Source organism: Ammospiza caudacuta, chromosome 26 (genome assembly GCF_027887145.1).
Source record: "Ammospiza caudacuta isolate bAmmCau1 chromosome 26, bAmmCau1.pri, whole genome shotgun sequence".
In the NCBI taxonomy this organism is placed as follows: domain Eukaryota; kingdom Metazoa; phylum Chordata; class Aves; order Passeriformes; family Passerellidae; genus Ammospiza; species Ammospiza caudacuta.
This window is the reverse complement of record NC_080618.1, coordinates 4757755-4785505: the sequence shown is the minus strand read 5'-3', so window position 1 is coordinate 4785505 and position 27751 is coordinate 4757755. Positions and strand designations below refer to the sequence as shown.

Below are 27751 nucleotides of genomic sequence, written 5' to 3'. Positions count from 1 at the left end.
CTACACCAGAGAGCACAGGGGCACCTGGGGGTCTGCTCACCTTCCTGAGGGTGTGGGAGCTGCACCTGGGGCACTGCCCACCTTCCTGAGGGTGTGGGAGCTGCACCTGGGGCACTGCCCACCTTCCCAAGGGGGGACAGGGGCACCTGGGGCACTGCCCACCTTCCTGAGGGGGTGGGAGCACAGGGATGGGCCCCAGGTTTGGTACCCAAGGGTTGGTTTGGGCACTGTGCCAGGGCACTGCCAGTGCTGCTCTGTGCCCTGCAGGTACAGGAGAGCACCTGAGGTGCCTGACGCTGCTCAGCCCCTTTTGTACAATAAAATTCTTGTTTTTATTTAAAGTTCTGTCGTTCTTGTCCCATGCCCACCTTCCTGAGGGGGTGGGAGCACAGGGAAGGGCCCCAGGTTTGGTATCCAAGGGTTGGTTTGGGCACTGTGCCAGGGCACTGGCAGCACTGCTCTGCTCCTTTCAGGAGAGCACCTGAGGTGCCTGACACTGCTCAGCCCCTTTTGTACAATAAAAATGTTGTGTTTATTTAAAGTTCTGTCGTTCTTGGCCCACCTGTGAGCCCCACATCCCCTCCAGACACAGCTGAGCTTTCAGGGAGCAGCAGAGCCCCCCAGGCCAGGGCCCTTCCTGGGCTCAGCTTTTTGGGCTGGCAGAGGAGGTGGGAGATGTTCCTTTGAGCGTTGTACAAACTCACTGCAACTGCCTGGGCTCGGGACACAAACCCCAGAAAATGCATGGAGTATCAAACCAGGGTCCTGTGAGGGGTGGAGGTGGGTGACAGATGCTGGAGTCACCCTCTGGTGGCACATCTGGAGTTCAGTCAGTACCAAATGGCATCAGGAGGGCTCAGGCTGCTTTTGTCTTGGTGCTGGGCTCTGTCTCCTCCTCGTACTCGATCTCGATGTGGGGACGTTTTCTCCTGGCTGGGCCCTTCAGGGGCGTTTTCCCTTTGGATTTGGAGTGGGAAGCTTTCTCCTCTACTTCTTCCTCCTCTTCCTGCTCCTCTTCACTGCTTGTCTCCAGCTTATCCATGTCCTGAGGAAGAACTGAGTAATGTCAGGGCAGGTTGTGTAACTAAACCTCCTCTTTTCCCCAAAATCACCTTGTTATGATCCCACTTGGATCTGGGCTGGGCTCCCACTGGACAATTCTTTTCCAGAGCTGATTTTGCCGCCTCTCACCCCTCCCCAGAGGCACCCAGGGGTGGAGGTGCCCCTGCAGCTCAGCCTCAGTTGGCACCTGGTGCTTCACCCACCTCAAAGTCGCTGAGCTCGCTGTCCTCTGCCTCCACAAACTCCCTCTTATCCACGTCCTGCAAGGAACACAGGCAGGGACTGAGCACAGCAGTGCCATGGAAGAGCCACCAAATGGTTCTTCTGAGTTGTTCTCAGCACCAGGAAGCTTTACCTCATCATCATCTTCATCTTCTTCCCTCTCAGCATCCGACTCACTCTCGCTCTCCGCATCTTGCTGCTGCAGGGCCTTGTCAAAGGCGTGGATGGGGAAGTTGTAGATGTCTCCATACTGCAAGGAAAATTGGGGTTTTCCATGAGCCACAGCAGGAGGAAGACGGATTTTGGGCTGGCGGGGCACTGACAATCACGGGGCAGCATCAGACTGAGGAGTGGATCAGCCCCTTCCAGCTCTGAGCCCACAGTCCTGCACAGAGCAGGAGGGGAGCCCTCGTGTTTTGGGGAGCCCTCGTGTTTTGGGGCTCCATGTGCATGTAACAGGAGAGCAGCCCTCATGTTTTGGGGCACCCTCGTGTTTTGGAGCTCCCTGTGCACAGGACAGGAGGGGAGCCCTTGTGTGTTAGAGCTCCTTGTGCACAGGACAGGAGGGGAGCCCTCATGTTTTGGGGCTCCATGTGCACAAGAGTGGAGTCTTCATGTTTTGGGGCTCCCTGTGTTTTGGGAAGGCCTTGTGTTTTGGGGAGCCCTCGTGTTTTGGGGCTCCCTGTGTTTTGGGAGAGGACAGGAGAGGAGGGGAGCCCTTGTGTGTTAGAGCTCCTTGTGCACAGGACAGGAGGGGAGCCCTCATGTTTTGGGGCTCCATGTGCACAAGAGTGGAGTCTTCATGTTTTGGGGCTCCCTGTGTTTTGGGAAGGCCTTGTGTTTTGGGGAGCCCTCGTGTTTTGGGGCTCCCTCATGTTTTGGGGAGCCCTGTGCACAAGATGGGAGTCTTCATGTTTTAGGGCTCCCTGCTTTTTGTGGAGCCCTCATGTTTTAGGGCTCCCTGTGCACAGGCAGGGAGTCCTTGTGTTTTGAAATGGGCTCCCCATGTTTTGGGGAGCCCTCGTGTTTTGGGGCTCCCTGTGCACAGGACAGGAGGGCAGCCTTGTATTTTGGGGCTCCATGTGCACAAGAGGGGAGTCTTCATATTTTGGGGCTCCCTGTGTTTGCAGGAGCCCTCATGTTTTGGGGCTCCCTATGCACAGAGCAGGAGGGGAGTCCTTGTGTTTTGGGGCTCCCTGTGCACAGAAGAGGAGAGCAGCCCTCATGTTTTGGGGAGCCCTCATGTTTTGGGGCTCCCTCTGTTTGGGGGAGCCCTCATGTTTTGAGGCTCCATGTGCACAGGACAGGAGGGCAGCCCTTGTATTTTGAGGCTCAAGCAGGGCAGTCCTCATGTTTTGGGGCTCCCTGTGTTTTGGGGCTCCCTGTGTACAGGAGGGCAGCCCTTGTGTTTTGAAATGGGCTCCCTGTTTTTTGGGCAGCCCTCGTGTTTTGGGGCTCCCTGTGCACAGAAGAGGAGGGCAGCCCACATGTTTTGGGATTCCCTGTGTTTTGGGGCTCCCTGTGCACAGGACAGGAGAGAAGCCCTCGTGTTTTGGGGTTCCCTGTGTTTTGGGGCTCCCTGTGCACAGGAGGGCAGCCCTTGTGTTTTGAAATGGGCTCCCTGTGTTTTGGGGTTCCCTGTGTTTTGGGGCTCCCTGTGCACAGGACAGGAGAGAAGCCCACATGTTTTGGGATTCCCTGTGTTTTGGAGCTCCCTGTGCATAGGACAGGAGGGGAGCCTTCCTGTTTTGGGATTCCCTGTGTTTTGGGGTTCCCTGTGTTTTGGGGCTCCCTGTGTTTTGGGGCTCCCTGTGCACAGGACAGGAGAGAAGCCCACATGTTTTGGGATTCCCTGTGTTTTGGAGCTCCCTGTGCATAGGACAGGAGGGGAGCCTTCCTGTTTTGGGATTCCCTGTGTTTTGGGATTCCCTGTGTTTTGGGATTCCCTGTGTTTTGGGGTTCCCTGTGTTTTGGGGCTCCCTGTGTTTTGGAGCTCCCTGTGCATAGGACAGGAGGGGAGCCCTCCTGCTTTGGGGCTCCCTGTGTTTGGGGGCTCCCTTGTGCATAGGACAGGAGGGGAGCCTTCCTGTTTTGGGATTCCCTGTGTTTGGGCTTCCCTGTGTTTTGGGGTTCTCTGTGTTTGGGGCTCCCTGTGTTTTGGGGAGCAGGCAGCCCCATTCCCCAGGGCAGCTCCCACTGTGCCCCTCACCGTGTCCTGCTTCAGCCTTTCCAGCAGCTCCTTCTCGATGGCGTTGTCCAGCTGGGCAGCGATCAGGGCTTTCTCCTAGGGAACACAGAGCAGCTGGGTGAGCCCCAGGGGCAGTGGGGACAGCAGCAGGGACACAGGGACAGTGACACGAGGTGACACAGGGCACAGGAGGTGACACAGGGGCATGGGGCACTCGTTACCTCCCGCCTGTTCTCGCGCCGCTCGATCTTCCTGCGCAGCGGGACGAGCTTCCTCCTGCAGGGAACAGGGGATGTCACAGCCCTGGCAGGCAGCTCCAGGCAGCAGCTGCACCTTCCAAACCTCCTGAGGGCTGGGTGCCTCAGGGGAAGGAAGATCTAAAGGATGGGGAAAGGTCTGGAGGGGCCACAGGAGGAGCAGCTCCTCCCGAGGGACAGCTCTGATTTCAGCTCTGTGTGACAGGGAATGGCTGGAGCTGTGGCAGGGCAGGGTCAGGGTGGATTTTAGGGGAAGATTCTTCCCCCAGAGGGTGCTGGGCACTGCCCTGAGGCTGCCAGAGCTGGACACTGCTCCCAGGGATGCACAGGTGGGGTTGATGGGGGTCAGTGCAACGCCAGGAGTGGGGATCAATGACCCCTGTGGTTCCCTCCAGCTCAGGACATTCCCTCAGTGCATTTCTACACTGCATCCCTGCAGCCAGGGATGCACAGGTGGCGTCTGTGCAAGGCCAGGAGTGGGGATCAATGGTCCCTGTGGTTCCCTCCAGCTCAGGACATTCCCTCAGTCCATTCCTACACTGCATTCCTGCAGCCAGGGATGCACAGGTGGGGTTGTTTGGGGCCTTGTGGGTCCCTCCAGCTCAGGACATTCCCTCAGTGCATTTCTACACTGCATCCCTGCAGCTCATCCATGTCAGCTCCATCTAAACCCCTCAGGAAAACAGGACCGGCTCCATGTCCCAGCAGCACCAGCAGCTCAGGAGAGGCTCCAGAAGCCACCAGAGGTCACTGCCATGGTCACCTCTGTGTCCCTTACTGTCTCTTGAGGGTCAGCTTGCGGATGCGGATCAGGTACTGCGTGATCTTGGTGAACCTCTGCTTGCACTTGTGCCGGATGAAGCGGGGCCAGTAGATGAGGTTCTCATCGATCTCCTCCAGAGCCTTCTCGTAGTTCTTGCTCAGCAGCACCTGCAGGGACAGGGGAAGGGCTGGGTGACAGAGCAGGACAAAAAAGGGACATCTGGGAGGGGCTGCATGGCCCCCAGAGTCATGGAATCATTAAGGAAAAGCCGCCCAAGGTGGTCCCCACCTTGTCCCCATCCCCAAGCACTCGGTGCCACCTCCAGGGTGGGGATTCCAAACCTCCCTGGGCAGCTCCAAGGCCTGAGCAGCCTTTCCATGGGGAAATTTCTGCTGCTGTCCACCTTGTCCCTCCCTGCCCTCTGTGGGGACAGCAGGGCTGCTGTCCCTGCTGTGTCCCTGAGCTCACCCGCTCCCAGAGGCGCCGGGGAAACGCCGCCCGCTCGATGGTCTTCATGTAGAGATAACAGCGACCTGGGAACAACAGGGAAAAACATGGAACAAACCCCCTGAGCCCCTCCCCAGAGCTGCCCTCAGGCAGATCCACCCACCCCTCCCTGCCCACTGCGTCCCAGAACAATCCAGGCTGGAAAAACCTTCCAAGATCAAACCCAACCTGTGATCCCCAGTGCCACATACCAGCATTCCCACAGCACCTTGTTACAGACATCTTTTTATGAAAATTCTTTCCCTAGGATGTTTTCCTCCTGAGAAGCTGGGAGGCCTCAGGAACAAAATGTGAACAATGGTTATCTGCTGCTGTGGGATGCAACAGGTGAATCTGTGATTGGTCTTATGTGGTTGTTGCTAATTAATGGCCAATCACAGTCAGCTGGCTCAGACAGAGAGTCTGAGACACAAACCTTTGTTATCATTCTTTCTCTTTCTATTCTTAGCTTAGCTAGCCTTCTGAGATGAAACCTTTCCTTCTATTCTTTTAGTCTAGTTTTAATATAATATACATAATAAAATAAGAAATCAGTCTTCCGAAACGTGGAGTCAGATCCTTGTCTCTTCCCTCAACACAAGACCCGTGTGAACACCGTTATAGCACCTCAAGGACTGGGGACTCCAAACCCCCCTGGGGGCCCTTTCCAAGGCCTGATCCTTTTTCCAAGCAGGAATCCCTGCTCCCTTTCCCTGCAGGAATCCCTACTCCCTTTCCCTGATCCCCTTTCCCTGCAGGAATCCCTGCTCCCTTTTCCTGATCCCCTTTCCCTGCAGGAATCCCTGCTCCCTTTTCCTGATCCCCTTTCCCTGATCCCCTTTCCCTGCAGGAATCCCTGCTCCCTTTCCCTGATCCCCTTTCCCTGCAGGAATCCCTGCTCCCTTTCCCTGCAGGAATCCCTGATCCCCTTTCCCTGCAGGAATCCCTGCTCCCCTTTCCCTGCTCCCTTTCCCTGATCCCCTTTCCCTGCAGGAATCCCTGCTCCCTTTCCCTGCAGGAATCCCTGCTCCCTTTCCCTGCAGGAATCCCTGCTCCCTTTCCCTGCTCCCCTTTCCCTGCTCCTTTCCCTGCTCCCCTTTCCCTGCTCCCCTTTCCCTGCAGGAATCCCTGCTCCCTTTCCCTGATCCCCTTTCCCTGCTCCCACCTTTCTCCTCCCGGACCGTGGCGTACTGGCTGTTGGCCAGTGGGCAGGAGGAGCGGTTGCACAGCCCCGTCAGGTTGTACTCGTTCCTGCAGAAATTCTGTGTTTTGGTGCTGCAAAAAGCCAAAAAAAACGAGACAGGGAATTCATGAGGGGAGGGCAGGAAGATCCCACAGCTCACCCCACGCTCTGTGACTGTCACATGTGGTGGCACAGAGGGGACACTTCAGAGGATGTCCCCGCTGGATCCCCCAAAGCCCCCAGCCCACCGTGTCCCCCAGACTCACGTCATCTTGTAGGAGCAGAACTGCCTGTTCCCCAGCATGCTCCAGACAACCTGCAGGGGACACAAACAGCAGGTGACACATCTCACCTGCATGTCCCCACCGGCTCCAGCAGCTGACGGGGGACACCCCACAAACATTGGGCTTTGCTCGGTGTCCCCTGGCACGGAGAGTGCGCAGACACAGCACATCTGCTGCTGCCAAGTGTCCATTCACACCCCCGGTGCCCCGGTCCCCTCAGAGTCACAGTCGCATGGGGACACACAGGGGACTCCCGGTGCCCTCAGAGCCACAGCCGCGGTGGGGACACAGGAGCACAGGAGACACACAAGGAATCCCCAGTGCCCCGGAGCCACAGCCGCGTTGGGAACACGCTGGGGACACACAGGGGACCCCCGGTGCCCTCAGAGCCCCGCTGGGGGACACACAGGGGAACCCCGGCCACGTGAGGCGGGCCCGGCGGCGGAGCAGGCGCCGGACACGGGGCCGAAAGAACGGTGAGACTCACATCGTCGGAATGCATGGTGGCGGTGACAGAGATGGCACAGACGGCGATGACAGAGGTGACCGCGGTGGCGGTGACAGCGAGCACTGACGGCGCTGAGGGCACTGACGGTGCTGACGGTGCTGACGGTGCCGGCCGCGCGGTCTAGGGCGCCGCCATTACAGGAAAGGGCGGGGCGCTCCAAGTCTCGCGAGAGCAGCGGCCCTGAGGGAGGGGAAAAAGGCGGGAAGGAGGGCGGGAGCGCTGTCATGGCGGCCGCGCCCCCTCAGGGCGGAGAGCGAATAAAGCCTCGCTCAAAGAGGCGCTGAGGCACCCTCAGCGATGTGTTCGGGTAGTTTAAATCTGCTCTCTGGAGCCGTGGGAGAAAATGCAGACTCTCTGCCAAGCTCTTCCCTCAGAGGAAGACGCCATCCTTCACGCAGGACACGGAGATTTACTGCAGAGAGAGGGAATAAATCCTAAACATATTCACCTTTCCTCCGCTATGGAGGGGCTTGGCAGCTGGCCTGCAAGCAAAGCTGGGTTAATGGAAGAAGTTCATTTCTTCTGATAATGGAGCAATAAATTAATTTTCTCTGAAAGATTCAGGTATCCTGTGGCTGCTATCTGGTGCAAGTACCTCATTCCTCTATTTAAGAGATATCCCACATGCATAGTTCCTATTTTAGCTACAAAAGTTACCTTTTGACCACAAAACTACATTTATCATCCTATTAAAATGTCAATACAGCATTAATAATCAACACAATACAATACAGACGGAAAATATCTGCCTAGAACCATTTAATCTGCACTTTTCACAGCGGGGCAGCAGCACCATCTGCTGAGGGAGCGCAGAGCTGTCGCTGCCGTTTTTTGTGGAAAAATCATCTTTGCTCAGGATTTCTCCACTGGGAAACGGAGAAGCCTCAGAGAAAAAAGAAAACAATAATTATCTGATTTGCTTCTCCTGTGTTTTGCTGCTTTGGAATGTGGTTGGAGATTGTTTATCCAACAGGTGAATTGTTTTAACTTAATGACTAATCACAGTCAGGCTGTGTCAGGACTCTGCAGAGAGTCACAAGTTTTCATTATTATCTTTTAGCCTTCTGTCTGTATCCTTTCTCTATTCTTTAGTATAGCATAATGTAATGTAATATAATATAATACCATAAAATAATAAATTGGCCTTCTAAGAACATGGAGTCAGATTCTCAATTCCTCCTTTGGGATCCTGCAAACTCAACAGAAGGCTCTCGATTCTCCTTCGCCTTCCCCTTTTTTCCTTTTCCCCTCCTGTTTTTCTGCATTTAACCCTTTCTGTGCAGTTATCTGTTCTGTTCGCAGCCTCCTCAGAAGGTTTCCTGTCTCTCTGCCTCCTTGTTGCTCCAGGCAGAGTCACCCAGGTCTCTTGGCAGATGTTTTCCCCAAATATTTCCAGTTCTCAGCCAGCGGGATGGGATTGATTTAAAACCCCAACCTGTTCTGCCTCACTGCTCCAGCTTCCTCGCTCTACTTCTCTTTTCCTTCCTTTTGCCTTTTATTCTTCTTTTTTTGCTGTTTTCCTCTCTTATTATTTTAACAGTTTTAAAATTTTTTCTTCATTCCTTTTCCTTATTTTCCTCTTCCTTTCTCTTTCCTTTTTTCCTCATACCTTTCGCCTTTTGACTCTGCAATTTTTTTATTCTTAACAATTAAGCTTTTTCCTTCCTCTTCCTCTTCCCTTTTTCTTTTATTTTCCTTGTGTTTTTCCTTTTCCCTTTCCCTTTTTTCTTTTCCCTTTTTCCCTTTCCCTTTTTTCTTTTCCCTTTTCCCTCTTCCTTGTACTTTTCCCTCTTCCTTTTCCTCTTTCTCTTCCCTTTCCAATTTCCTTGTCCTTTTCATTTTCCTTTTACTTTTCCCTTTTCCTATTCCTCTTCCTTTTTCCCTTCACCTTCCCTTTCCTCTTTCCTTGTACTTTTCCTTTTACTTTTCCCTTTACCCTCTTTCTCTTGCTCTTTCTCTTCCTTTTCCCTTTTTCCCTTTTCCTTTCCTCTTCCCTTTTTGACTTTCCTTTTCCTTTTCCCCTTTCAGGACCTGGGACAGCTCCGGCCCCGCCCCTCTCCGCGGGTGGGCGTGTCCCGTGCGTCAGTGGGCGTGTCCCGTGCGTCGGTGGGCGTGTCCCCGTGTTCGCTATAACAGCGCATGCGCATCCGCCCCCTCAGCAGCCGGTCCGACATGGCGGCGGTGCGGGCGCTTCGCGGGGCCGTGAACGGCGCCGGGCCCGGCGGGCCCCGCGAGCAGGCGGCGGCTCTGACCCGCGATTTCCTGTCCCAGCCGCGCCTCAGTGAGTGCGGGGCGACCCGGGGGGCTGCGGGAGGGGGGATCCGCCCGCCTCGGGGGCCGCAGCGCCGGGCCCGGGCAGGCCGCAGTGCCGGCTCGCCCACCCCCTCAGAGCAGCCGGGGTTACTTAACGCCCTGATTAACACCGTAATTAACGCGGCCCGTGTCCCTCCCGAAAGCCGGGGTTTGTTCCCGGAGCTGGAAGTGCTGGCGGTGGGATGGTGTCTGTATTTAACGCTGAATTGAGAAATCGGGTGAAAAAGGGGAAATGCGGGGCTTTGGTGAAATCGCTTTATGGCAGCGCAGTGAGGAGAAATCAGAGTGCTTGAAGGTGATTTTGTGGCTGTAATTACATTAAATGGCTTTGCCTGTGCCCTGAATAGCACCGGGAGCTGCAGGGGCTGCCCAGCAGCTCCTGGGTCACGGATCCTTGGGAATCTCCGCCAGGTTTGGGAGCCAAACCCATGGCTGCAGTTCAGGGCTTTGCCTGGAGCAGAGGCTGCTGGCAGGGCTGGGGCCAGGGGCACCCCAGGGTTTTCCGGGGAGATTTGGATTTTCCCTGAACTGGGAAAATGGGAAGTGTTCCGGGCTGCTTTTGGTTTGCCGTGGAACTGCCCGAGAGGCCGATTGAGGAAGGAGAGCTCATGGGACAGTCACGGGGTGGAATGTCTCACTCAGGGTCAGCCTTTCCACATCAAATGCCTCACCCAGGGTCAGCTTTTCCATTCCCTATTCCTGGTTCCTTCCTGATTATCCCGTTCCCTTCTATCCCATTCCCTGTTGCCAATCCCATTCCCTGTTGCCCTATTCCCTGCTCTCATTCCCCATATCCTGGCCCCGTTCCCGACCCCATTTCCTGGATCTCAGTCCTGGTTCCCAATCACGTTCTTGGCTATCCCAGCCCCGTTCTCTATATCCCAATATCCCATTCTTGTTACTAATCCCATTCCCTATATCCCAGTTCCCAGTCCCGTTCCTAATATCCCAGTACAGTTCCCTGTTACTAACCCCATTCCCTGTATCCAAGTTCCCATTATCAGTTCCATTCCTGACTATCCCAATCCCATTCCCATATCCCAGTTCCCAGCCCCATTCCCTGTTACTAATCCCATTTCTTATATGCCAATACCTCTCCCTGTTCCCTCTCCCATTCCTTATATTCCAGTTCCCAGTCCTGGTTCCTGATCCCATTCTTGATTATCCCAGTTCCCATTCCCTATATCCCAGCCCCATACCCTTTTACTAATCCCATTCCCTCTATCCCAATACCACTCCCTGTTACCAACCCCATTCCCTGTGTCCTGTATCCCATTCCTGGTTCCCATTCCTATTCCCTGTTGCCATTCCCAATGCTGTTTCCAATCCCTTTCCCAGTTCCCATTCCCTATATCCTGGTTCCCTGTTCCTGATCCCAGTGCTGTTCCCATTCCCTGTTCCCAATCTTGTTCCCAGTTCCCAATCCCATTCCCTATATCCTGGTTTCCATTTCCCATTCCCAGTTTCCATTCCCAATTCCCAATCCCATTCCCTATATCCTGGTTTCCATTTCCCATTCCCAGTTCCCAATCCCATTCCCTATATCCTGGTTTCCATTTCCTGTTCCCAATCCCATTCCCTATATCCTGGTTTCCATTTCCCATTCCCAGTTTCTATATCCTGGTTTCCATTTCCCATTCCCAGTTTCCATTCCCAATCCCATTCCCTATATCCTGGTTTCCATTTCCCATTCCCAGTTCCCAATCCCATTCCCTATATCCTGGTTTCCATTTCCCATTCCCAGTTTCTATATCCTGGTTTCCATTTCCCATTCCCAGTTTCCATTCCCAATCCCATTCCCTATATCCTGGTTTCCATTTCCCATTCCCAGTTCCCAATCCCATTCCCTATATCCTGGTTTCCATTTCCCATTCCCAGTTTCTATATCCTGGTTTCCATTTCCCATTCCCAGTTTCCATTCCCAATCCCATTCCCTATATCCTGGTTTCCATTTCCCATTCCCAGTTCCCAATCCCATTCCCTATATCCTGGTTTCCATTTCCCATTCCCAGTTTCTATATCCTGGTTTCCATTTCCCATTCCCAGTTTCCATTCCCAGTTCCCAATCCCATTCCCTATATCCTGGTTTCCATTTCCCATTCCCAGTTTCCATTCCCAGTTCCCAATCCCATTCCCTATATCCTGGTTCCCAGTTTCCATTCCCAGTTCCCAATCCCATTCCCTATATCCTGGTTTCCAGTCCTGTCCCCGTTCCCTGTTCCACATCCCATTCCCTATTTCCCCATGTCCTGTTCCCAATCCCATTCCCTATGTCCTGTTCCCATTCCCTGTTTCCAATCCCATTGCTTGTTCCTGTTCCCAATCCCATTCCCCATTCCTATCTGCTGGGATTTGGGATCCTGGGGATGTGAGAAATGGGAACTGGGATGTGGGAAGGGATAAAATGGGAATTAGGATGTGGGAAATGGAATGTGGGAAGGGATGAAATGGGAATTAGGATGTGGGAAATGGGAACTGGGATGTGGGAAGGGATAAAATGGGAATTGGGATGTGGGAAATGGAATCTGGAAAATGGAATGAAATGGGAAATGGAATGTGGGAAGGGATGAAATGGGAATTGGGATGTGGGAAGGGATGAAATGGGAATTGGGATGTGGGATGTTGGAAGGGATGAAGTGGGAAATGGAATGTGGGAAGGGATGAAATGGGAATTGGGATGTGGGAAATGGAATCTGGAAAATTGAATGAAATGGGAATTAGGATGTGGGAAATGGGGTCTGGGATGTGGGAAGGGATAAAATTGGAAGTGGGAAATGGGATGTGAGAAGGGATGAAGTAGGAACTGGAATCTGGAAAATGGGATTGAATGGGGAAAGGGGGAATGGGATGTGGGAAGGGATGAAATTGGAAGTGGGAAATGGAATCTGGAAAATGGAATGAAATGGGAAATGGAATGTGGGAAGGGATGAAATGGGAATTAGGATGTGGGAAATGGGGTCTGGGATGTGGGAAGGGATGAAATTGGAAGTGGGAACTGGGATGTGGGAAGGGATGAAGTAGGAACTGGAATCTGGAAAATGGGATTAAATGGGAAATGGAATGTGGGAAGGGATGAAGTAGGAACTGGAATCTGGAAAATGGGATTGAATGGGGAAGGGGGGAAATGGGATGTGGGAAGGGATGAAATTGGAAGTAGGAAATGGGAAGTGGGAAATGGAATCTGGAAAATGGAATGAAATGGGAAATGGAATGTGGGAAGGGATGAAATGGGAATTAGGATGTGGGAAATGGAATCTGGAAAATGGAATGAAATGGGAATTAGGATGTGGGAAATGGGGTCTGGAAAATGGAATGAAATGGGGTCTGGGATGTGGGAAATGGGGTCTGGGATGTTCCTGAGGAAGTTCCCATTCCTGACCCTGCCCTGTGCTTTTTTTGCAGCTTACAAAACCGTGTCAGGTGTGAACGGGCCCCTGGTTATCCTGGACCAGGTTAAGGTAAATTCTCAGCTGTTGATGGAGATTTTGGAGGGAGAATTGCCAGGAAAAGCTGGGAAAGATAAATCCACCTGCTGGGAAGCTCCCCAGAGCCACCTTGGTGCGTTTCTGACTGCTGGGATGAATGGGAGTGGGAAATTCCTCTGAGGCAGGAGGAAAGGGAGAAAGGAAGCAGAGTTTGAGTTTTCCTTTCCTTTCTTGAGGAAAGGAAGCAGAGTTTGAGTTTTTCTTTCTTGGGGGAAGGAAGGAAGCAGAGTTTGAGTTTTTCTTTCCTTTTTTGAGGAAAGGAAGCAGAATTTGGGTTTTTCTTTCCTTTCTTGGGGAAGGAAAGGAAGCAGAATTTGGTTTTTTCTTTCCTTTCTTGGGGGAAGGGAAGGAAGCAGAGTTTGAGTTTTTCTTTCTTGGGGGAAGAAAGGAAGCAGAATTTGAGTTTTTCTTTCCTTTTTTGAGGAAAGGAAGGAAGCAAAGTTTGAGTTTTCCTTTCTTGGGGGAAGAAAGGAAGCAGAGTTTGAGTTTTCCCAAACCCTGCAATGCTGATGAATTCCCAAGCTGAATTAAAGCTGTCTGCTTTGCTCCCAACCTTTCTGTTTCCACATCTGGAAAAGGAAGCTGTGGACACTCCTGGCTTCTTTTCAGGCAAATCTGCAGGTTTTTCTTCTTGTGCAGAGGCTGCACTGAGTCTTTCTGCCACAATTTGGAGATTTTAGAACTAATTCTGGCATCTCCAACCATCCAAATACTCACACAGAAATACCTTTCACTTTAGAGATTTCATATCCTGGGCAGGAGTTTGATTCAGATGATAAATTATTCATAAAAAACAGAGTAATTTTTAAGAAACTAGGTGGGGAGGGTGATGATTTTTGTTTTCTGGCTGCAGTTTAACCCCTTCCCTCCTCCCTGTGCCCCCTCAGTTCCCCAGGTACGCCGAGATCGTGCACCTGACCCTGCCCGATGGCACCAGGAGGAGCGGGCAGGTGCTGGAAGTCAGTGGCTCCAAAGCTGTGGTTCAGGTAGGAGCAGGAAGCTCTTTCCCATCATTAATTCATCAGGATGAGCCCCAAACCAAATCAAACCTGCCTGGAGCTTTGTTCTTTTTCAATGGAAACAACAAAATCACCTGCTTGTTCCAGTGCAGGTGGCATCGATAATTTGAGAAGATTTCTGACCGTGCACAATGACATTTTTGTTTCCATTTTCACTGGATTTATTTCCATTTATTTCCACCCCCCTGGATTCCTTTGATGCTGGATTAAAGGAATCCCCTGGAATTTGCAGTGTTGGATTCCAGATCAACCCCGTGCTGATATTTTAAATATTTCTCCTAAAAAGTTTTTTCTTTTTCACATTATTGAATCCGAAGAACTTGCCACTTGAGATCCAAGGAATTGCACCAATTCCTGATAGAATTTAGGATTTTTAGGAAGCTCTTTCCCATCATTACTTCATCAGGATGAGCCCCAAACCAAATCAAACCTGCCTGGAGCTTTGTTCTTTTTCAATGGAAACAACAAAATCACCTGCTTGTTCCAGTGCAGGTGGCATCGATAATTTGAGAAGATTTCTGACCATGCACAATGACATTCTTGTTTCCACTCCCTCTGCATTTATTTGTACCCCACTGGATTTATTTCCATTTATTTCCAACCCCCACTGGATTCCTTTGATGCTGGATTAAAGGAACCCCCTGGAATTTGCAGTGTTGGATTCCAGATCATCCCCGTGCTGATATTTTAAATATTTCTCCTAAAAAGCTTTTTCTTTTTCACATTATTGAATCCGAAGAACTTGCCACTTGAGATCCAAGGAATTGCACCAAGTTTGGTGCTTGTTGCTGATAGAATTTAGGATTTTTTAGGAAGCTCTTTCCCATCATTACTTCATCAGGATGAGCCCCAAACCAAATCAAACCTGCCTGGAGCTTTGTTCTTTTTCAATGAAAACAACAAAATCACCTGCTTGTTCCAGTGCAGGTGGCATCGATAATTTGAGGAGATTTCTGACCATGCACAATGACATTTTTGTTTCCATTTTCACTGGATTTATTTCCATTTATTTCCACCCCCCTGGATTCCTTTGATGCTGGATTAAAGGAATCCCCTGGAATTTGCAGTGTTGGATTCCAGATCAACCCCGTGCTGATATTTTAAATATTTCTCCTAAAAAGCTTTTTCTTTTTCACATTATTGAATCCGAAGAACTTGCCACTTGAGATCCAAGGAATTGCACCAATTCCTGATAGAATTTAGGATTTTTAGGAAGCTCTTTCCCATCATTACTTCATCAGGATGAGCCCCAAACCAAATCAAACCTGCCTGGAGCTTTGTTCTTTTTCAATGGAAACAACAAAATCACCTGCTTGTTCCAGTGCAGGTGGCATCGATAATTTGAGAAGATTTCTGACCATGCACAATGACATTTTTGTTTCCATTTTCACTGGATTTATTTCCATTTATTTCCACCCCCCTGGATTCCTTTGATGCTGGATTAAAGGAATCCCCTGGAATTTGCAGTGTTGGATTCCAGATCAACCCCATGCTGATATTTTAAATATTTCTCCTAAAAATCTGTTTTATTGTTCACATGATTGCATCTGAAAAACTTGCCACTTGAGATCCAAGGAATTACACCAGGTTTGGTGGCCGTTGCTGATAAAATTCAGGGTTTTTTTGAAAAACAAGATTTTTTTGTGGTGTTTTCCACCAGCTCTTGCAGCCCTTTCAGAGCAGCTCCTGCTTTGTGCCCTGAGGCTGCAGGTGCAGCAGCATTCAGGAGTTACTTTGTGAAGCACAAAACTCCTTTCCTGTGGTTGATTTTTATTTTCCCTGCTGCATTTGCAGGTATTTGAAGGCACTTCAGGGATTGATGCCAAGAAAACCTCCTGTGAGTTCACTGGGGACATCCTGAGAACCCCGGTCTCAGAGGACATGCTTGGTGAGGATTTACCTGTGGATGTGGGCAGTGAACAGAATTATTCAAATTTTTCTGCTTTTCACAATAATTCTCATTTTTCTTGCTCTTTCCTATAGGCAGAGTGTTCAATGGGTCAGGAAAACCCATAGACAGAGGTCCCATTGTCTTGGCTGAGGATTTCCTGGACATTATGGGTTTGTTCTTAATCCTTTTTTCTGAGGGGGAATAAAATCAAACCTGCTGTGTTACAGCTGAATTTATATCTTTGAACACAAGAACTAACTCTATTTGTTATATATTACAACACAAGATCTAACTTGGGAGTTGCTTATTCTCATTTTTGAGTATGTGAATGGCACCAAATTCTAATTAAATTATGCAAGTGCAGGGAGTGAGGGAGCAGAAAATTTTCTGCAATGTTTGAAAGATGCTCTTTGTTATTTGAGGTGAAATGCTGATAACCTGGCAGAGTTTAAATCATTCTTACCACTGACATGAACATTTAACTTCAGTTTTGAAAGGTCAGGTGTGAATTCTCTTTGTTATTTGTAAACTTAATCTACAGCACATAAAGGTGAAATTCTGATAACCTGGCAGAAGATTAAATAATTTTTACCACTGACATGAGCATTTAGCAGCAGAATTTTGAAAGATCAGGTGTGACCAGGTGCAGCTAAAGATCTGTTGGTGTCACAGTGGGATTTGTATTTTTGAGTTTGTTTATGGCATCAAATTCTAATTAAATTACCCAAAAACTTTTTTGCAATGTTTGAAAGATGCTCTTTGTTATTTGTAAACTTAATCTACAGCACCTAAAGCTGAAATCTGATAACCTGGCAGAGTTTTGAATAATTTTTACCCCTGAAATGAGCATTTAACAGCAATGTCTTGAAAGGTGTGACCAGGTGCAGGTGAGGATCTGTTGGTGTCACAGTGGGGTTTAATCTCATTTTTGAGTACGTGTGTGGCACCAAATTCTAATTAAATTACCCAAGAAATTTTCTGCAGTGTTTGAAAGATACTCTTTGTTATTTGTAGACTTAATTCTACAACACCTAAAGCTGAAATTCTGATAACCTGGCAGAGTTTTCAATAATTTTAACCACTGAAATGAGCATTTAACAGCAGTGTCTTGAAAGGTGTGACCAGGTGCAGGTGAAGATCTGTTGGTGTCACAGTGGGGTTTAATCTCATTTTTGAGTTTGTGTATAGCACCAAATTCTAATTAAATTATCCAAGTGCAGGGAGATGGAGCAAAAAATTTTCTGCATTGTTTGAAAGTTGCTCTTTGTTATTTGAAAACTTAATCTACAGCACCTAAAGGTGAAATTCTGATAACCTGGCAGAGTTTTCAATAATTTTTACCCCTGAAATGAGCATTTAACAGCAGAATTTTGAAAGATCAGGTGTGACCAGGTGCAGCTAAAGATCTGTTGGTGTCACAATGGGATTTCTATTTTTGAGTTTGTGTATGGCACCAAATTCTAATTAAATTACCCAAGTGCAGGGAGATGGAGCAAAAAATTTTCTGCAGTGTTTGAAAGATGCTCTTTGTTATTTGTAGACTTAATTCTACAACACCTAAAGCTGAAATTCTGATTACCTGGCAGAGTTTTCAATAATTTTTACCCCTGAAATGAGCATTTAACAGCAATGTCTTGAAAAGTGTGACCAGGTGCAGGTGAAGATCTGTTGGTGTCATATTGGGGTTTCCACTCATTTTTGAGTATGTGTATGACCAAATTCTAATTAAATTACCCAAGTGCAGGGAGATGAGGGAGCAGAAAATTTCCTGCAGCGTTTGCAAGATGCTCTTTGAGTGCCCAGGGAGTAACATTGTGTTCTCTCCACAATCCCACAGGCCAGCCAATCAACCCCCAGTGCCGGATCTACCCAGAGGAAATGATCCAGACTGGCATTTCTGCCATCGATGGCATGAACAGCATTGCCAGGGGCCAGAAAATCCCCATTTTCTCAGCTGCTGGGCTGCCCCACAATGAGGTAAGGTCCTCAGAGCTGCTCTAAACCTGGTGGGAGCCAAAATAAATTTAATTCTGGGCTGTGGGACAGCATCAGGTGCAAACCTTGGGGTGTTTCTTGCCTAGATCGCAGCTCAGATCTGTCGCCAGGCTGGCTTGGTGAAGAAATCCAAAGATGTGATGGATTACAGCGAGGAGAACTTTGCCATCGTCTTTGCTGCCATGGGGGTGAGCCCACAGAGCTGGGGGAAGGTTGGGCTGCAGGAATCAGGGACATTCTGAGAGTGGCTGAGGCCTGAGCAGCTTTTGTGTGTGTGTGTGGAATTAAAGAATCCCCAAGGCTGGATCTGCCTCTGGACAGGCTGCTCAGAGAAGCTGTGGCTGCCTCATCCTTGAAGTGTGCAGGGCTGGGTGAGGCTTGGAGCACCCTGGGATGGTGAGAGGTGTCCCTGCCCATGGCACTGGATGGTGACTGTTTACACAGGGTGATTATTTACAGAGGGTGACGATTTACAGATGCGAACGAGATGGGACTGCTGGGAACGTGCCTTGAGCTGTTTTATTTTCCAGCATCACTCCCATTCCATGGTTATGACAATGGGAAGATGCCAGCAGCTCACATCCCAGGCAGCAGGCCAAAAAACTTCATGTTACAACTCACTTTAAAAGTTTTTTGACCAATCACACAAAGCAAAAGCACATTGACAGTAGTTCCATCCAACCACTATAAGCACAGGTACCTTTGGTTAAACAATGCTTGCTTATTTCAAATACAATCCCTGCTTGTGAGCCTTAAACACAATGAACAGAACTCCATTATTAATCTTTAACCTTCCCAATATCTCTCTAGATAAACTTCTCTGCAGCTTAGAGAGTTATTCTAGACAAGCATTAATACACAGTCCATTGTTCTATTTGTCCTTGCTTTTCTACAGTTTAAATAATTTCTCTGCTGACCAATCTCATGGCTGCTGCTCAGCTCTGATCACAGTTCTGCTGCCTCTGAGGCCTTTTGCAGCTTTCCCAAAACCCTCTGATTTTGTGGATTCCCACAGAGGGGTTTTTGGGGTTCCTCCCCACCCAAACCATTCCATGATCCCAACAAAGCCTGGCTGGTCAGGATAAAACACCTCAGACTTGATCTCCAGCCTGGAATTCCAGAATTTGCTCACTCTGACAGGGTAGAGGAACCTGATGGCTGGAGATCTTTGCAGTGGGTTATTAATGAGCTCATCAGCCCTTAATTGGTGGGGAAATGAGCCAGGTCCAACCCAGAGCTGTGCTTTAGGTGAACATGGAAACCGCTCGGTTCTTCAAGTCGGACTTTGAGGAGAACGGCTCCATGGACAACGTGTGCCTGTTCCTGAACCTGGCCAACGACCCCACGTGAGTGGCACCCCCTGAGGGGGCAGGACAAACACCTGGGGGGCACAGAGCCTTCTGGGGGGCACAGAGCCTTCTGGGGGGGTTGTGCAGGTGCCACTTGTGGGGTGGGGCTTTGTGGCAGCAACACTGGAAGTGAAATTCTGATGGAGCTGCGAGTGCAGTGCTGGTGGTGCAGCTAAAATGCTGCTCCAGGTGCAAAGGTGCTGGAGCTGCTGCAGATGTTGGGGAAGATGAAACAGGAAAACCTTATCAATATGATAAGGTCTGGCAAAAGATTTTGAGAATATGGAAATTATAAGCGAGATTGAAATGAAAGCAAGCTTTGAGATCCCTCAGTTACTGAACAACTGGAAAACAATGGTGTGGCTGGCTGAAGGTGATCCCCTTTGGATGGAACAACACCCTCTGCTTGCAGACAGCTCCAAGGCTCATAGCAGACCCTACAGCTTGGCAGAAGGGCCCAAAGAGGAGTTTGTAGGGTTTAAAATGTAACACAGGATGGTGATGTAATGATTCTTATAGGCTGTATGGAAATGCTTGAACTTGACCAACCACACGACGCCTTGCTGGAATGTTAAGCCTGATTGACAGGACTCACTCAGCATGGGGGCAAGGGGCAAGGGAGAGAGGTATAGGCACACCTGGGGAAGTGACCTGGAAGTCTAAAATGGGACATTACAGCACACCACAACACTGTAGGATTTGTATCTTGTACTGGATTGGTTAGTGAGAATTAGAATATTCAACACAGAAGATGATTTATTGTATTGGAATGGGAAATTTGCTCTCTTAGCTCTTACCCTTTTACTCTCTCACCCTCTCATCCTCTCTACCCCTCTCCTCTCTCAGCCCTGCTCTGAGCTGTGCCTGGCAGCTCCCAGCAGGGCCCTTTACAATAAACCCCAAATTCCACGCCCTGGCTTCAGAGATCTCTCGTCTTCATCCATCCCAACCGTGCTACCACCCATCATTCCTACATGCAGGGGCAGCGCTGGAGCTGCAGGGGCTGCACTGGAGCTGCAGTGGTGCCAGGCAGCCCCAGGTGTGGCTCTCAGGTGTCCCTGCAGGTGACAGCAGTTTGTGTTGCAGCATTGAGCGCATCATCACGCCCCGGCTGGCGCTGACCACGGCAGAGTTCCTGGCCTACCAGTGTGAGAAACACGTGCTGGTCATCCTGACAGACATGAGCTCCTATGCTGAGGCTCTCCGAGAGGTGTGTGTGCTCATTAAGGTGTTAATTAATGGGGGTGTTGGCAGAAAGGGGTGCTCTGAAGTGAGGAGCTGAGCTGCTGCTCGAGCTGTTGGAATTAATGTTCATTGGGATGGTTGGGAGCAGCCAGTGAGGATTTTAGGTGATCCTTGGTGGGCTGGGATTTATTTCACTGGTGGCAATTCCAGCCCTGGAAATGTCCAAGGCCAGGTTGGACACAGGGCTTGGAGCAGCCTGGGATGCAGCCTCCCTTTTTATCTCAATTTCCAGCCACATTTCCCTTCTCTCTTTCCCCATTTCTGAGGTGCTTGAGAGGTTCAGACTCCCCAGAACACCTGATCCCAAAGATTCCCCTCTAATGTATAACACTCCCTTTTCATTTTTGATTCTTAACGAATTTAGGGGTTTTTCCCCATTAGCTGAGGTACTTGAGAGGTTCAGACTCCTCGATACGCCTGATACTGAAGATTTCTCGAAGATTTCTTTCTCCCTTTTAATTTTTAATTCTTTCAGAATTTAGAGGCTTTTCTTCTCCATTGTTTCTTTCATCTTTCAATGTCTAATTTCATTTATCAGCAAACCTAAAGTTTATTTATAAAAGCAAATCTCTTTTTCCATTCATCCATCAGTGGAATCCTTCCCATTGTTTCTTTGATCTCCCAGTGCTGGTTTTATCTCCCAGCAGCCCCACAGCTCGTTTGCAAAGACAAATCCACCATTCCTCTCATAACCTAAAACTATAATTTTAAGAGAATTAATACAGCATAACTTTCTAACACAACACATATAATATTCATTTGAATATTTGCCGAAAGCTAATAATTACTCTTTTTTTTTTCACATTTTTGTGGCTGTCCAGGTGTCAGCAGCTCGGGAGGAGGTGCCTGGGCGCCGAGGCTTCCCTGGCTACATGTACACCGACCTGGCCACCATCTACGAGCGTGCCGGGCGTGTGGAGGGCAGGAACGGCTCCATCACCCAGATCCCCATCCTCACCATGCCCAACGACGGTGAGTCCTTGTGAAAATGTGCCTGGAGTCTTGTTTCAGTCTTGGTGTTTATTAATTGTTTATCTAAAAGATTTTTTTTCAGCTTGATAGAAGTTTGCACAGTAAGTCAGCTATAAGCACACTGTGAGTTTTTGAAGCGGTCACTTATCTTTATACTCGAAGTTACGTGTACAATATTTATCATTTTTCTCTAATACCTTCTACTCTTATTAACTAGTGCACTTTTAGTAATAACTAATCTCAAAGTGCCACTACCACCACAGAAGATGGAAGCTAAGAAGAAGAAGAAGAAGAAGAACAAGACACGCCCCAATTCTTCCATCTTACCTTTTTAGACTCTTCTGTACTAAAATCTTAAACTCTGTGTTTTACACTTTAATTAACTTATCTCTTCACCATTCACTCAGTGAATTCCTTTCAGTCCTCATACAAGTCTCGTCTCCTGTGTCAGATCAAAGTCCAGCTACCAGACACTTCTAGCAGCATTCTAAGACTCTCGAACCCCCCAAGGGTGGTCTCGGCCTCTCTGCACCTCCATCCTGAGGTGCTGAGATCCCACATCCTTTGTCCCCTTAAAAAGGAAAGAAGTTACGAGGTTTTGGTGAAAAATGCCTCTCATAGGACCTGGGGTTATTCTGAAGTCTCGGGACTTCACCTCAAACTTGAGAGCAAATTGGTGTAGGAATTCACTGTAGGATTGTGCCTCGAGTCCCTGGAGGAATGTGCCTCTTGTTGATCGAGTGACAAAACTGTCCTTTGTCCCCTTAAAAAGGAAAGAAGTTACGAGGTTTAGGTGAAAAATGCCTCTCATAGGATCTGGGGAACTTCACCTCAAACTTAAGGAGAGCAAGTTGGTGAGTCACTGTAGGAATGTGCCTCCTGAGTGACAAAACTGTCCTTTGTCCCCTCAAAAAGGAAAGAAGCCCAGAAATTTCTTTCCTCCATGAAAAAGGCATCTCATAGGACCTGGGGTTATTCTGAAGTCTCAGGACTCCACCTCAAACTTAAGGAGAGCAAATTGCTGAGTAAATGTCGCAATGTGCCTCCAGTCCCTGGAGGAATGTGCCTCTTGTTGACTGAGTGACAAAACTGTCCTTTGTCCCCTCCAAAAGGAAGGAAATTTAGAGGTTTAAGTGGAAAAGGCCTCTCATAGGACCTGGGTTTGTTCTGAAGTCTCATGACTTCACCTCAGACTTGAGAGCAAATTGGTGTAGGAATTCACTGTAGGATTGTGCCTCGAGTCCCTGGAGGAATGTGCCTCTTGTTGATAGAGTGACAAAACTGTCCTTTGTCCCCTTAAAAAGGAAAGAAGTTACGAGGTTTAGGTGAAAAATGCCTCTCATAGGATCTGGGGAACTTCACCTCAAACTTAAGGAGAGCAAGTTGGTGAGTCACTGTAGGAATGTGCCTCCTGAGTGACAAAACTGTCCTTTGTCCCCTCAAAAAGGAAAGAAGCCCAGAAATTTCTTTCCTCCATGAAAAAGGCATCTCATAGGACCTGGGGTTATTCTGAAGTCTCAGGACTCCACCTCAAACTTAAGGAGAGCAAATTGCTGAGTAAATGTCGCAATGTGCCTCCAGTCCCTGGAGGAATGTGCCTCTTGTTGACTGAGTGACAAAACTGTCCTTTGTCCCCTCCAAAAGGAAGGAAATTTAGAGGTTTAAGTGGAAAAGGCCTCTCATAGGACCTGGGTTTGTTCTGAAGTCTCATGACTTCACCTCAGACTTGAGAGCAAATTGGTGTAGGAATTCACTGTAGGATTGTGCCTCGAGTCCCTGGAGGAATGTGCCTCTTGTTGATAGAGTGACAAAACTGTCCTTTGTCCCCTTAAAAAGGAAAGAAGTTATGAGGTTTAGGTGAAAAATGCCTCTCATAGGATCTGGGGAACTTCACCTCAAACTTAAGGAGAGCAAGTTGGTGAGTCACTGTAGGAATGTGCCTCCTGAGTGACAAAACTGTCCTTTGTCCCCTCAAAAAGGAAGGAAATTTAGAGGTTTAAGTGGAAAAGGCCTCTCATAGAACCTGGGGGACTTCACCTCAAACTTAAGGAGAGCAAATTGGTGAGTCACTGTAGGAATGTGCCTCCTGAGTGACAAAACTGTCCTTTGTCCCCTTAAAAAGGAAAGAAGTTTAGAGGTTTAAGTGGAAAAGGCCTCTCATAGAACCTGGGGAACTTCACCTCAAACTTAAGGAGAGCAAATTGGTGAGTCCCTGGAGGAATGTGTCTCTTGTTGACTGAATGACACAACTGTCCTTTGTCCCCTCAAAAAGGAAAGAAGCCCAGAAGTTTCTTTCCTTGATCAGGTGAAAAAGACATCTCATAGGACCTGGGTTTGTTCTGAGGTCTCAGGATTTCACCTCAAACTTAAGGAGAGCAAATCGGTGAGTGCCTGTAGGATGTGCCTCTTGTTGACAGAGTGACAAAACTGTCCTTTATCCCATTAAAAAGGAAAGAAGTTTAGAGGTTTAGGTGAAAAAGGCATCTCATAGGACTTTGGGGATTTCACCTCAAATTTAAGGAGACCTAATTGGTGTAGGAATTCACTGTAGGAATGTGGCTCTTGTTGACTGAATAACACAACTGTCCTTTGTCCCCTCAAAAAGGAAAGAAGCTCAGAAGTTTCTTTCCTTGATTAGGTGAAAAAGGCATCTCATAGGATCTGGGTTTGTTCTGAAGTCTCAGGACTTCACCTCAAATTTGAGGAGAGCTAATTGCTGAGTCCCTGTGGGAATATGCCATGAGTCCCTGGAGGAATGTGCCTCTTGTTGACTGAGTGACAAAACTGTCCTTTGTGCCCTAAAAAGGGAAGAAGTTTAGAGGTTTAGGTGAAAAAGGCCTCTCATAGGACCTGGGTTTGTTCTGAAGTCTCAGAATTTCACTTCAAACTTAAGGGAAGCAAATTGGTGAGTCACTGTAGGATTGTGCCTCTTGTTGACAGAGTGGCAAAGCTGTCCCATGTCCCCTCAAAAAGGAAAGAAGCTCAGAAGTTTCTTTCCTTGATGAGGTCAAAAAGGCATCTCATGGGCTTGGGGGATTTCACCTCAAATTTAAGGAGAGCAAATTGGTGTAGGAATTCACTGTAGGAATGTGGCTGTTACTGACTGAGTGACAAAACTGTCCTTTTTCCCCTTAAAAAGGAAAGAAGTTTAGGTGAAAAAGGCCTCTCACAGGACCTGGGTTTGTTCTGAAGTCTCAGGACTCCACCTCAAACTAAAGGAGAACTAATTGCTGAGTCCCTGTGGGAATGTGCCTCTTGTTGACAGAGTGACAAAACTGTCCTTTGTGCCCTAAAGAGAGAAGTTGAGAGGTTTAGGTGAAAAAGGCATCTTACAGAACCTGGGGGACTTCACCTCAAATTTAAGGATTCCCAATTGGACGAAGCCAAAAAGTCCCACCTGGGCAATTCACTAGAAAAAGAAGAGAACAAAGAAATAAATCACTTTTGTGAGGTGTTTTACCAGGAGGAAGAATGTCTTGCACCTGGCTCGGTATTTTCTCTGTAAAGAGTTTGTTATTTTGCCTTGTATTAAAACCTTTTTGTTTCCAACACCACCACAGCAGCCATCCTGCTGATCTTATGCCATCTGAGGTAGCTGAGCTATCTTGGGTGTGAAATAAATCTCCAAGAGCTGCCTTGGGGTCACCCAGCAGCACAGCAGTCCTGGGGCCTTTAGGTTTCTTTCCTGCTCCAGGTTTTGGTGCTTTCTGCTAAAAATGTTCTGCCCTTTGAGGGCTCAGGCTTGGTGCTCATCCAAGAACACTTGGGATTTGTGGAGGGAATAATTGCTGAAGTCACCTGGCAACCTGCAGCTCAGTGCTAAAATGGATATAAAAAAGGCTGAAAATTTTCAAAACCTTTTTTTTTTTTTTTTCACAGATATTACTCATCCCATCCCTGACTTGACTGGCTACATCACTGAGGGACAGATCTACGTGGACAGACAGCTGCACAACAGGCAGGTGTGTGCCTCATTGCTCTCAAGGTGCTTGGGGTTATTCTGATTTTGAAGGATTCCTGTTAATTCTGGGTGTTCTCCCCCAGATTTACCCTCCCATCAACGTGCTGCCCTCCCTGTCCCGGCTGATGAAGTCGGCCATCGGCGAGGGGATGACCAGGAAGGACCACGCTGATGTGTCCAACCAGCTGGTGGGTACAGAACCCCCTGGGCTGCCCAGCTGAGGCATCCAGAACATTCCTGAGGCTGCTTTCACTAAGCCTTGGCCGAGTGTTCAGTGAGAGGTTTTGAGTTTGAAGAGGAATTGTGGATGATTCCAGAGGAGGGGACAGCCGAGCTGGGGGTGTTCACATGGAGGGAGCTCAGAGCCACTTCCAGGGCCTGAAGGGGATCCAAGGAGATCTGGGGAGGACAGGACACAGGAAATGGCTTCCATTGCCAGAGGGCAGGGATGGATGGGATATTGGGAACTGGGAGTTCCTGGCTGTGAGGGGCTGGGCTGGAATTCCCAGAGCAGCACCAGGAGAGCTGGGGAGGGACTGGGGATGAGGGATGGAGGGACAGAACACAGAGAATGGAACCCACTGCCAGAGGGTAGGAATGGATGGGATATTGGGAAGGAGTTCCTGGGCTGGAATTCGCAGAGCAGCACCAGGAGAGCTGGGGAGGGACTGGGGACAGGACACAGGGAATGGAACCCACTGCCAGAGGGCAGGAATGGATGGGATATTGGGAAAGAATTCCTGGCTGGAATTCCCAGAGAAGCCGTGGCTGCCCGTGTATCCCTGCAGTGCCAGGCTGGGACAAGCTGGGGCAGAGGGAGGTGTCCCTGGCATGGCAGGGGTGGCATGAGGTGATGATGATGAGGTTTGAGGGCCCTGCCAGGCTCCCTGAGCCCCCTTTCCCCCCCCAGTACGCGTGCTACGCCATCGGCAAGGACGTGCAGGCCATGAAGGCCGTGGTGGGCGAGGAAGCGCTGACCTCTGATGATCTCCTGTACCTGGAGTTCCTGCAGAAGTTTGAGAAGAACTTCATCGCTCAGGGTAAGGCTGGCAGCAGCTCCCAGTGGGGCAGGGATCACACCAGGGTGTTCCTTGTGCCACTCCCTGCCCCTCGTGTCCCCGCAGGGCCCTACGAGAACCGCACGGTGTTCGAGACGCTGGACATCGGCTGGCAGCTGCTCAGGATCTTCCCCAAGGAGATGCTCAAGAGGATCCCCCAGAGCACCCTGGCCGAGTTCTACCCTCGGGATGCCAAGCACTAGCCCGGCTCCTCGTGCCCCTGCTCTGTGGTTTGGTTTCCTTTTCCATGTGTTGGTGTTTCCCTGTTGCCCTCCCAGCTCCACCCAGCAGCAGGTGACACTTGTGGCGGTGTTCCCAACTGAGAGCAGTTTGGAAAATTATCCCTTCTCCCACAGGCTGCATCTCCAGGAGGATGCTGTGAAAATGTGCAATAAGCCACCATGAGGTTTGGGCTTTGAAATGAGCTTTTTGTGGGGTTCTCAAGGTGCTGAGCGTGACCAGAAATTGCAAACCTTCACTTTGAAACCGTGGGTTAGAAAAAATGAAAGAGGAAATGTAACTTGCATTCCTTGGTGGCAACAAATGTGACAACATTCCTTGGTGAAAAATGCAGGTTTGTAACCAGGGCTGCACATTCTGAAAGGATGTGGAGGTGACGCTTCCAGCAAAGGTGGAAAAGTCCTTGTCCTTTCAGAGGACAAAGGCCACTGAGGTGCTACCTGAAATGACCAGGGTCAAGCTTAATTATTGAACTGCAGGTTTTAAATTGAAGTTTGCAGAGTAAATTTCCTCCTTCACCCTCTTTTGGTTGGATTCTGGAGATGCCAAACAGAACCAGCAGCTCAGTTTGGGCTCAGAATTGTCACCACAGCTGTTGGTGCTTCAAGGCTTTGTGCTGCTGCTGAGGGGAATCCTGAGAGCTGAAAACCAACCTAAAACCTGGCTTAGGTCTGCTGGTGTGAGCTCAGCTTTTAAACCATGGCCTGCACACACAAGGCAACAGGAGCTGATAAAAAAGGCAGCTTTTAATGTCAGAAGGGATATTTCCAACCTGCTCCAGGTGTGCCATGGCTGGAGCTGTTGTGGTTTGCACTCCAGGCACAGATTTGCCTCAGCATTCCCAAACTCTGCAGTCCTGGCTGGGCAATTCCGTGTTGTTCCTTTTCCAACAGGTTCAGCTGAGGCTCTGGGCCCGCTGCTGCTGCTGGCACAATTCCATCAATTCCTTGCTTTTTCCAGGCTTTCCTGTAGTCTGAGCCCTGGGCTGGCTCAGCAGAGCATGTTGCACCTCCCTGCAGTGTCTGGGAAGGTGCTAACATGACTGGAATGTGCAAATTCCAGCTTTCCCTGACGTCCCCATGTGCAGTTCTCCGGTTTGTCCCGTGTTCTCTGTGGCTGCAGCAGCGACTTGATTCCAGTGCATTCCACCCAAAGCTGTGTCCAGTCTCTTTTTCCTGAGGTCAGGATGGGAGGGCAGAAGCCTTGGCATGAAAACACTTTAATGTAGAGAAATCTCTAAATAAATTAAATATGGAAGGTGTTAAACAAA

At 49.2% G+C, this 27751-nt stretch overlaps 2 protein-coding genes across 2 annotated transcripts; one reads left to right on the top strand and one right to left on the bottom strand.

The window, feature by feature from the left end:
- Positions 1 to 396: 396 nt before the first annotated feature.
- MAK16 (MAK16 homolog) lies at positions 397 to 7094 on the bottom strand. Its single transcript, XM_058820235.1, has 10 exons — positions 6933 to 7094; positions 6428 to 6477; positions 6144 to 6253; positions 4961 to 5025; positions 4508 to 4659; positions 3694 to 3748; positions 3494 to 3568; positions 1418 to 1534; positions 1266 to 1322; positions 397 to 1045 (listed from the first exon to the last, which is right to left on the bottom strand). The coding sequence occupies exons 1-10, from the start codon at positions 6945 to 6947 to the stop codon at positions 857 to 859; spliced, it is 885 nt and encodes a 294-aa protein (XP_058676218.1). The 5' UTR covers positions 6948 to 7094; the 3' UTR covers positions 397 to 856.
- Positions 7095 to 9050: 1956 nt separating this feature from the next.
- Positions 9051 to 27751, top strand: ATP6V1B2 (ATPase H+ transporting V1 subunit B2). The gene is made up of 14 exons (XM_058820364.1): positions 9051 to 9234; positions 12669 to 12724; positions 13639 to 13737; positions 15565 to 15658; positions 15754 to 15831; positions 17499 to 17638; positions 17743 to 17844; positions 18905 to 19002; positions 20092 to 20215; positions 21072 to 21222; positions 25102 to 25184; positions 25267 to 25371; positions 26094 to 26223; positions 26308 to 27751. The coding sequence occupies exons 1-14, from the start codon at positions 9093 to 9095 to the stop codon at positions 26442 to 26444; spliced, it is 1539 nt and encodes a 512-aa protein (XP_058676347.1). The 5' UTR covers positions 9051 to 9092; the 3' UTR covers positions 26445 to 27751.

What these genes read in the sequence shown, in the direction of transcription:
- MAK16 (XM_058820235.1), bottom strand. An exon ending in AAAGGCTGAAGCAGGACACG is followed by an intron (nt 1,535 to 3,493) that starts GTGAGGGGCACA and finishes TTTTCCTTGCAG; the next exon opens with TATGGAGACATCTACAACTT. An exon ending in AAGATGAAGATGATGATGAG is followed by an intron (nt 1,323 to 1,417) that starts GTAAAGCTTCCT and finishes TGTTCCTTGCAG; the next exon opens with GACGTGGATAAGAGGGAGTT.
- ATP6V1B2 (XM_058820364.1), top strand. Translation starts at nt 9,093, where the DNA reads ATGCGCATCCGCCCCCTCAGCAGCCGGTCCGACATGGCGGCGGTGCGG. An exon ending in CTGGGCTGCCCCACAATGAG is followed by an intron (nt 17,639 to 17,742) that starts GTAAGGTCCTCA and finishes TTTCTTGCCTAG; the next exon opens with ATCGCAGCTCAGATCTGTCG. An exon ending in TCGTCTTTGCTGCCATGGGG is followed by an intron (nt 17,845 to 18,904) that starts GTGAGCCCACAG and finishes GCTGTGCTTTAG; the next exon opens with GTGAACATGGAAACCGCTCG.